Genomic DNA, 10,644 nt, shown 5'->3' with positions numbered 1-10,644 from the left:
GAGGTAAGTGTGATATTGGAGGAGGATAGCTAATCTTTGTGGACGTAAGTGTGGTATTGGAGGAGGATAGGTGCTATAAGCATGAGTCTGTTACAGTCATTGAACCCATTGGTGGAAGAGGATATGCATCTGCACATAGGGATACACAGAATATTGGACCGAAGTACAGGTTGCAACAAAGACGGTATGGGCAATTAGAAGAATTGAACCAGGTATGTATGATTCATTAATGATGGCTCACATGATATTATGCATGGGGTTGCCGCACCATGTTTTTGGGGTTGCAAAAAATACCCCACATCTTGGTTGAACCTTACGGGGGTTGTGCCAGGGTTATGTTGGGTTTTTTATTTACTTTGCTACACTATCCTCTATAGAGTAATGATTGATGTCTTGATCAAGTCTTTTTCATTGTATGCGCTCACTCGGTTTCTTGTGCGCTCGGAAGTACTCACTCGAGGATTGGGATTCCTCCTTCACCTGGGTGCACAACCGGAAAATTTCCACTCCCCAACAGGATTGCCAAAGGATGATGGAGAAAAAGACGCAGTGTGCACACTCACACACCTAGACAACTCAACACAACACAAAGAATTTACTTAACACTTGAAATCACACTTGATGGTGACCAAAATATACAAGAAAAACAATAAAAATATAAAAAACTCCAGCCACAAAAGGCCTCTCTCAAAACATTCCAAAGCCTTCACCAAACTCCACTCTGTTGGACTCTTTGGAGTAGCGCAAACCCTAATGGCACCGATACAGGGTCACATAGTCTTGCAGAAAGGCGCACCTTCTTCCCTCAATTCCTCGCACACACACATCCATGGAGACCTTAGAACTTCCATACACTCTCCCAAGTGCAAAATTGAAAAGAGAAATCTCTCATTCAATCATCCACACACTCGAAAATAGGACACAAACGCGACGGTGTCAAGAAGTGCGGAGTGTGGCTAGGAAAGCGTCGGGCCTCTGACTGTGAGAGTTCGCAACAAAATCAAGCAAGGCGTAGATGATTTGAAGCCAAAAACGCACTAAAAAAGAAGAAAACTCCATCCATGAAATATTATCTTTGAAAAAGAACCAAAATCAACTCAAACTCTTGTGTGTGTAATGATTTGGTGTAGCCCTCTTCCAATTACACAGTTCGAATGCTCTTTCGCCCTGATAAAACCCCTACACAAACGCTTCAATTATCCTTTGTATCCATTTCATGTAAGCTTCAGAACTTCATTATTCATTCCCAAGTGGTTATTTGAAGAGGGGAAACCCTAATTGGTGGCCTCACAACCTTGAATATAGGGTTGGAACAGCACGGGACCGCACTAGCATACCTTAGGTGCAGGCTTTGTATCCCTTCAGAGAGGATCTTGTAGTGCTGATATTCATGTTCTAAAATTCTCCCTTACTTCTCATATTCACGGCACCATGAATGATGTGGCATTTTGAGCCATTTTTGGGTCATTTTTTACCATTTTTGGTCAGTTTTAGCCCAAAAATGCACTTTTTTCCCCGTAAAATGCCCAAACGAGCTGGGAAAAATCCCTAAAATTATGGAAAAATCCCATTGGGATTAAATTTCCTCTTGAACCTCATTTTACAACTTTCAAAGCACTCTAGATGCATCTCTTTCGCCCGCGCATGAAACCTGCTATTTTTGGTCAAGATCGCACGAGCGTGCCAATTCAATACACTTGATATTTTTACATTTATAAAGCAAAATAGGAATATATTTATGTAAAAAAGAATTCCATAGTGCCACATCGAGGGCCTCACTATCCCCGCAAGGTATATACAGAGTTGCAACCGTGGCATCTATTTTCACATATATCACGCTATGTACATAATAGCATTTGGTCCCACATAGCAAAATAATTGAGAGTGAGGTAGATAATTTAGTTTCAAATTATGCATGTGCCATGGCATGACATCCACCCCCTCTAAATCTGCACATCCTCTGGCATGTGCCACACATAGCTTTTGCAAGTTCAGTCCTCATTTAAGTCAACATACATATCGATTTTATCATCACTTGTAGCGAAGTCCAGTGCATCATCATCTCTTTCTTCATACTCATCCATAACATGTTCATCAGAGCCTTTATTTGGACTTTCTTGTGAGACAAAGGGATCTTTATCGCTTCTTCTTTTGAACAATTTAATTCTTTTCCTGGCAATGGGAATCTTCATTTCTGTACCATCCAACTCATCCAACTCATGCAAGGTATAAGTTGAATTTCCATGTACATGCTTAACCACATAAGGGCCGAACCATCTCTTTGAAAGATTTCTTATGAAAGGCCTAGGAATGGTGGTGGACAAAGCAATGGTAGGTTTTGGAGGTAGACGCCCACATGTTACAATTATGGAGAGTTGGGTCACATCAGTCCGCAATGTGATAAGCCACCAAGGATGAGGGGAGACATGTATCCATTGCCAAGACAGGTGTTAACTAGGTCAAATGATTATGGCATCGAAATTAAGGGAGATGAAGGAACCACTGGATTAACCCAGGAGGAAAAGGGAAAAACAAAAGTGCTAAGTGTAGTCACCTTGGAGAAGGCATCAAAGCTAGAGGATACATTAGTGATGCCTATTGGAAGAGGACCACAGAGGAAAAGGAAGGAAGAAGTGCCCCAGGTCCTAGCAAGAAGAAGGGAAAGAGCCATGAAGGTGAGGATGTCAAGGCCAAGAGAAAAAGGAGGGCTCATCGCAAGTTTCATGTTTCAGATTTTCCACTAGGGGATGGGCAATTAAGCTATGACTTGAAGGAGGATCTGACAAGCAGGAAAGCCGATGTTACTTTTGGGCAGCTTATAGAGATGGTGCCTAAGCTAAAGCGACAGTGGAAGAGGATGGTTAACCCAATAGAGAAAGAGCCAGAGAGAGGTTCAGTGAAGGTGTTGGCGATTGATGAGCTACCAGACATTTGTCCAATAGTAGATGTGTGGCACAAAAGAAAAAATTTTGGACAAGGTTATGTGGATGGTGGAGCCCAAATATGCGTCATAACACACTCATGCGTTGAGAAGATGGGTCTTACAGTGTCTGGGGTGTCAGGTTTCCGGATCAGATTGGCAAACCATCAGAAATTAAAATGTTTGGGTGTTGTAAAGAGCTTAGAAGTGGAAGCATATGATGCAAAGGAAGTGGTTGATTTTCATGTGATGCCAGCAGGGTTGGGAGCATATCCTATTATACAGGGCAGACCATGGTTACGTGTAGTGGGAGCTATTCAAGATTGGCGACATGGTACGATTAGCCTCTATGAAAAGACAGGTACCAAGAAGCTTTATAATATGGACACAAGGAAACGATTAGAGGAGATTTATGAAGATGAGGATGAGTCTAGTGATGAAGACTATTCCACGGTGACAGATGAGGACAGTGATAGCACTACCAGCAGTGATGAGGATGCTGATGTTGCATTTATTTTGATGGACAAAGGAATTCAGGAGTTTGGTTTAGTTGCATTTGCGAATGAAGTTGAAGATGAGAGTGAAGGGCCTTATGAAGTGATTGAAGGGCTGATGCAAACGAAGGTTGAATTGTCAAAGAAGCAGGAATTGATGACACAAATGATCAGTGGAGACCTCTCAGCTATGGAGAAGGAGATATATTTGCACATGCTGGCTAGTTTTCCTGATTTGTTCATTACCTCATATGAAGAGATCAGAGGGTTCAAGGGTGAAGAGATGCATATAGAGCTGAAAGAAGGTGCTAAGCCAGTGCGTCAAAGTCTAAGAAGTATGCGTCGAGAGCAAATGGAAGCCTTGCGAGAAGAGGTGGACAAGTTATTGAAGGCAGGGTTTATAGTTACAGTGGAGACCACAGAATGGGTGAGTCCAGTAGTGGTCAGTCCAAAGAAGGATGGAAAGTGGAGGATTTGTGTAGATTGTAAACCCTTAATTGCAGCCACTAAGAAGAAACCATATCCTCTTCCATTCATTGATCAGATCTTGGATTCAGTGGCAGGTTATGAGAGGTACAGTGTGTGTGATGGTTTTTCAAGCTATTTTCAATTGAAGATTTCTCTTAAAGACCGCACAAAGACAACTTTTATTACGCCATGGGGCTACTATTGCTACACAATATTGCCGTTTGGGTTGTCAAATGGACCATCTTTCTATCAAGAGAGAGAAAATCGGGTATTGGAACCATTCATTGGTAGTTGTGTTAAACCTTTCATGGATGACTTCTGTGTCTACAGCAGTAGGGTTGAACACCATGAGAAGTTGCAAATGGTATTGGCTCGATATGATGAATGTGGAGGACAACTTAATCCAAAGAAATTTCATCTAGCACAGCCAAGGGTGAAACTATTGAGCCATATGGTGTCAGAAAATGGCATTGAGGCTGATCCTGATAAGGTTAAGTCTATTATTCTTCTTCCATCACCTACGAATACAAAGCAATTGGCAACCTTTATACACAAAGTGAAGTACATGGCATGGTTTATTCCATTGTCTTCGCAACTTCTTTATCCATTACAACAAGTGGAAAAGCATGATCCATTGCAATGGGATGACAAGTGTGAAGAAGTGTTTCAAGAGGTGAAAGAGGTGTTAGGGGGGTTGTCAGCCATGCAGGCTCCCAATTGGGAGAAAGTGTTTTATGTAAATCCATCAGTAGGGGATGATGCCATTGGAGCCATGCTATTGCAAAAGGGGAAGGGCAGCCATTATATGAGGCCAGTGTATTGTGCAAGCGGAGTGAAGTTGGTAGCGGAGAGAAAGTTCTCGGAAGTAGATCTAGTTATGGCCAGTGTAATATTTGCTTGTCGACGATTTCGTCGTTACTTGCTACCACGACCTTTTGTTTTCTTGACGAGGTATGCCTTTTTGCTGCAAGAGTTTGAGTTCTCTTTTCTAGTGGAAGATAGTATAAGGGCTACCCTAGCTGATTTGTTGACCTACAAGGAGAATCCCCTTATTGTTAAGGAAGAGGTGGTCAGAAAGGTAGTTGAAGAAGTGCCACATATCAGCAATGCACATGTGTTGTTCTTTGATGGTTCATACAGAAAGAGCCATGATGCAGCTTCAGGGGTATAGCACTTTACGATCCAGAGGGGAAGCTAGTATGCAAGAGAGGGTTCAAATTGGATGCTCATAGTAACAATGAGGCTGAATATGCTACTCTGGAAGCCGGATTACACATTTGTTTGAAGCATGGGGTTAGAAGGTTGAGTATAAAAGGTGATTCCTTGTTAGTTGTGAAGCAAGGGCTGGATGTGTGGAAGAGCAAGAACACCTCATTGAAGGAAAAGTGCTTCAGAATTAAAGGCATGTTAAAAAAATTCGAATCATGGAGCATCACACACATTGAGCGTGCTCTAAATGGAGAGGCAGATGAAGCAGCTCAAGGCATGATTGGGGAGCTATTTGTGTTGAGGACCACTTTACCTCTTTATCATGGCCGGGAAAGTCTGGCTCAAGAAGAGGAGGTTTTGCTAACAGGAATCATTCCAAAGGAGATTCAGAAGTCTAAGAAGTATGGCTTTGTGCGTAGAGCATACATGTACAAATTGATTGGTGATGTCTTATACATGAAAGAGGTTGATCTCGTGTTGAGACGTGTACCTTGGCGAGAGGAGCTTTATAGAGTGTTGGAAGAGAATCACGAAGGCGCATGTGGTGGCCATTTTGCTCTAAAGATCACATTGCATAAGATTTTGCAAGAGGGGTATGTATGGCCTAGTTTGCACAAGGATGTTCACCATTGGTGTAGGTCTTGCAATAGGTGTCAAGCATTTGGGAAGAGAGTGTTGAAGCCAGAGCTACGAAAAACCATTATGGCGTTTGATGTGTTTGAAAAGTGGGGGATTGATGCAATATGCGCGTTACCTATCACAAGCAGGGGCAAAAGCTATATTTTGACTGCAGTGGACTATCTCTCTAGATGGGCAGAGGCTATAGCAGTAAAACAGATCACTGCAAAGGATGTGGAAAAATTTGTGTATGATGAAATATGTTGCAAGTTTGGGGTGCCACTGGAGCTACTTTCAGATAAGGGGCCGGCTTTAGAGCTAAACTGCTAGATTTTTTATGTACAAAGATGAAGATTAGGCACCAGCATACCACTCCTTATTACCCAGAGTGTAATGGCTTAAATGAAAGATTCAATGGTGAGTTGGTACAGATTCTTTCGAAAGTGACAGAGCACCAAGGAAAGAATTGGGATTTGGAATTGCCTAGTGCATTATGGGCTTACTGTACTTCGGTGAAGATAGGTACAGGGTTTACTCCATTTTATTTGGTGTATGGAAAGGAAGCACTATTGCTTGTGGAAGTAGAGTTGCCTACGGTCAAGATGTTAGAGAAGTTGCTTGGGCCGCCTAGTGATGCATTCGAAGAGAGGCTCTTACAGCTACAAGAGGTTCAGCTGGATAGGATGAGTGCATTGGAACATTATGGGAAGATGCAAGATAGGGCTTTGGCAAAGATAAATGAAAAGGTCAAAAGTAAGGGTATCAGGAAGCATGACTTGGTTTTGCTCTACAACAGTAAGCTAGACAACACCTTCCAAAAGAAGTTTCAAATTAAGTGGAAAGGCCCTTTCAAGGTAGTGGAGTGTTTCCCGAATGGTACATATCAGTTGGCTAACCTGGATGGGTTTCTACATAAGTCAAGGGTAAATGGATTGCATCTTAAATTGTATCATGCCAGGTTGATGATGGTCAAGCAAGATGAGCTGTCTGTGGATCAAGGAGTGTTGGTGAAGGATGAGGAGACTTGTGACGCTGCGAGTCTCATATCGCTTTTTGCTGCTGCTGATCATGAATGATCTAGCAGGATAGGGGATGGGCGAATTATGTCAGGAGTTTTTTGGAGCAAGGGATTGCACATCTGTACATACACATGCATGGTGCATCGAATAAAGGATTGCCCAATTTCCATAGCCAAGTGGTTACGTGGGGCCCATGTGTGTACAGGTAGGACAGGGTGTACATAGTGCAGCGATTTTCACTATTACCAGTACCAATGTGTTTTTTCTACAATAAGGAGGAGTTGGTAGCGCATAAAAATTCTCGAGGAAGCTATCCGCGGGCCGACAACATGAGGTAAGCAGGTGCATCAGATGGCATCTAGTGGCGTCAGGACGTCGAATGGGGTCAGTACTTGCACGCGGAGAAGTATGGACACGACATGGGTGTTCTCCTATGATACTTATGCAAAAAGGTCATCATGAGGACCACTTTTTGGGGCTACTTCATGTGGTTGTGGGATGCATTATTGGGAAAAACTGAGTGCCAGGTGTGCGGATGATGCAAAAAGGTGACAACTATGCATTGCGAGGTCAGTTTTTGGCCTGTTCGACCAGCGGTGGCTCCAATTGTTTGAAGTGCAGAACCTATTGAGGTAAGGCCTACTGTTGGCTATGTTCCTTGGAGATTTCTAGTTTGTGATGTGCATGTGACGAGGGTGGACAAGCTTGTCAATGAGGAGAAGCTCCATATTGCGGTGAACCAAGGTGCGGAAGCGATAGCAGATGCGGAGGTTCCGATGCGGATTGAAGAGGTAAGGCTTGTGCTTGTGGAAAATTTGCATGAAAAGATAGCAGAATACAATCAGGTTGCAGATATCGAGGGTTCAGAAGCTGATGAAAAAAGTGACCAAAGTTGGGGTGATGGTCAAGCTTTTGTGGAGCAGCGAGCGAATGAATATGCAGATACGGAGTCAGTATATGATTCCAATGATGATGAAGATACAAGCTTGAGTAGCTAGGAGACAAGTGAAGAGGATAGAGAGGATGAGTCCACATCCTATGGCGAGGAGACAGAGTCTGATGAGCCTAAGCTAGTAAAGGTAAAGTTGCTCTCTCATGTGTATGATGATATGGTAGTAGCCCATGTGCAAAAAGAGCAGGTGGTCGAAGAACAGCAGGTTGCACGTGAAGAGCCAGTTTGCGAAGACCAGGGGGTTGGGAAACCCTCTCTCATGCCTTGTGATGGTCAGGCCATGTTGACTGAAGAAGAATGTCTTGATGAAGATGATTAGGGGTTCGATGATCCAGTGGTCGATGTTGATGATGAGATGCAGATTTTGATTGCTAAAGCAATGGAGAGGATACAGGATATGCGAGGCTGTGCGCCTGCTCTGGTATTGTTTGAAGCGCCTACAGATGAAGTGGCTATGCAAGCGCCGTTATGCCAACTGATGCAGGTTTTTTTTCTTGAAGACGGTGATGCTATGGAGGAGTCTCTAGCCGATGGCGTGGAAACACAAGATGCGGAAGCTATGAAGGGTGTACAGGCTTGTGTTGGGCGTGGAGATGGCTCATGCATGCAGTTTTTTGAAGGGCTATGCTGTCAAGATCTACAGGAAGGATTGGTTTACAGATTTACCAATGCAAAGTAGGGATGGTGCGTATCTGTTTTACAGATGGATGATGATGAGCAATATCTTATCTTTGATCTAGGAGGCGTTTACACTATGCTTGGGAAAGCATGTTGCTTTCCATTTGACCCAGTCGGGTGCTACGGCAAACAGTGAATCTCTCTCTATCTATCTACTGCTATTTCTCTAGCTCCTGTACATAGTATCTATCAGTTTTCTTCCTATGCACTGATATATTATATAAATAATTCTATGGTTGAGCATGAATGCTCAACGAGGGGTTGGGAAATGATGGTACAGTTGAAGATGCTCGGCCTATGGAAGTGCAAAAAATCCAGGCATGGCAGTTTGCAGGCAAGTGATAGGTACATTGGGCAGTTATTTGATGGAGCCAGGTGTCAGGAACAATTGTTGATATCACAAGCTTGGGAATGAGACAAGGGGTGCTAGATACAGGTGCTATCAGGTTTGTGATATGGGATTTGGGGCAGGATGTCTGCATAACACTCTACTGCCAGGGTGTGTATGCTAAATGTGGATTTTAGAAAGGTCAAGGAAAAATTTTAGCACTATTGGTCGAGGAAGTTTAGGAGTGCTTGAAGTGTACTTTTTGGTGGTTTTGAAGATCTCTGGATGCATGATACGTAATGGTTAGCAGTGAACCAATCAAATGCGGATTGAAGATTGCTGACACTCGAATAAAGATGTTTTTTATGGAGTTTTACTACCTCTACAGTTTTTGCCGTGTGCAAGGGGACCAAACCAAAGCTTTTTCAAGCTTTAACTTGAAGGGAAAAAAAAATGTTGCATGAGGATTTGTGCGACTGCAGATAGAATGAGGTCGAGTACGGAAGATTCCATCTGGCCGGCATGAAAAATGAAAGCGCCATCTAGGTGGTTGCCAAAAACGAGATGGGGCTGGCCGAGTTATTGGGGGCTGCATGATATACAGAGAGAAAAGGCCGCCAGTGGCTAATGTAGAAAGGAGGGAAGCTCGTAGCAGCTACAGATAAGGGGCCTTGCCAGTAGCAAGGGCAACCCGTGCAAGAGCTTGGAGGACCACGAGATGCAGGTTGGAGTTGTTACAAAGGCCGGCTCTAGAGAGGTCGAGGCTGCTTGCTCATGGAGCATGTGCAGGTTGGCAGAAGGGCTCCATCAAAGGTGGGGGAGTGCCGCCATTGCTGGGTGTTGAGAGCAAGGGAGCATGGCGGAGTGCCATGCAGTAGTCACTACAGGAGGCCGAGAGTTGACGAAGAACTGAAGCTGCCAGGTGGGTGGGACACTTCTAGTGGAGGGAGGCCAGTTAAAACAGATGAGAGAGAGCATCAGAGGGCAGAGAAAACATGGCGCTATTGCAGCCAGCTGGGCCGTGACAATGTAGGGTGGAAAGTTGAACATTGTAGGGGGTTGAAGGTTGGTATGCAGAGCCGCCAAGAATTGTTGGGTAACATAGTGCAGGAGACTGCGGCTAGGTGTCAACCCTTAGGGCTCTTGTGGGTCTGTAGCAACTCAAAGCAGGGCCCAGTGAGTGGATCAGAGGGTGGCCGTCCAGGATCTAAGAAGTATATCAGAAGAAGGTCGCATATATAAGCTGCTTAGAAAAGCTCGCAGATCGGAACGACATGTGAAGGAGGATCTAATTGCATGGAGAGCAAAGTAGCAGATCAAAGCAAGATTTCATCGTTTTAAATACACCAACTGAAGCCTTCAAGATCTACATTGTCATATTCTCTCAATTCTTGAATATGTTCGTGTGGGTATAAAACGTTTTCTCTCCCGCTCTCATGCCTCTATACGTACTATTGTGTATTTGAATGGCAAGTGAGATGTGTGCAAAGGTTCTTATTCTGTTATATGTACCCATTTTTGCAGTCACGTGTATGTCTAGTGAGTAAGTGCTACCTCTATGGTTGTGTATATGCAAGATTGTGGAGAAACTTAAGTCGGCCATTGATCTTGCCATGTCTGAATGTGTCGAGATTAGTTTGTTTTCTATAAGAGTTGGTAGTGAGTTCTTTTATCACTTCATTTATAAAATGAGTTCCATTGACACTCACAATCTCAAAGGGACAACCAAATCTTGTAATAATGTTCTCAAAGAGAAACTTGACAGTTGACCTCACATCAGCCTTACGTGTTGCCCTGGCTTTCATCCACTTTGCTACATAGTCAGTGGCAACAATAATATATCAAGATTGAGTGCTACGAGCTGCCGGACTAATTGGGCCTACAAAGTCCAAACCCCATTTTTCAAATGATTGAGTCACTTTAATAGGATGTAAGGGCATCCTATCCTTTCATTGTGT

General features: G+C 43.5%; 1 protein-coding gene across 1 annotated transcript; it reads left to right on the top strand.

Annotated features, from left to right (window-relative positions):
• Positions 1-9,276: 9,276 nt before the first annotated feature.
• LOC147425791 (uncharacterized) lies at positions 9,277-10,263 on the top strand. The gene has a single exon (XM_086500704.1). The coding sequence runs from the start codon at positions 9,461-9,463 to the stop codon at positions 9,926-9,928; it is 468 nt and encodes a 155-aa protein (XP_086356830.1). The 5' UTR covers positions 9,277-9,460; the 3' UTR covers positions 9,929-10,263.
• Positions 10,264-10,644: the final 381 nt, after the last annotated feature.

This window comes from Adiantum capillus-veneris, chromosome 25 (genome assembly GCF_014529385.1).
Source record: "Adiantum capillus-veneris isolate H3 chromosome 25, ASM1452938v2, whole genome shotgun sequence".
Taxonomy (NCBI): Eukaryota; Viridiplantae; Streptophyta; class Polypodiopsida; order Polypodiales; family Pteridaceae; genus Adiantum; species Adiantum capillus-veneris.
This window is presented reverse-complemented; position numbering and strand designations above follow the sequence as displayed.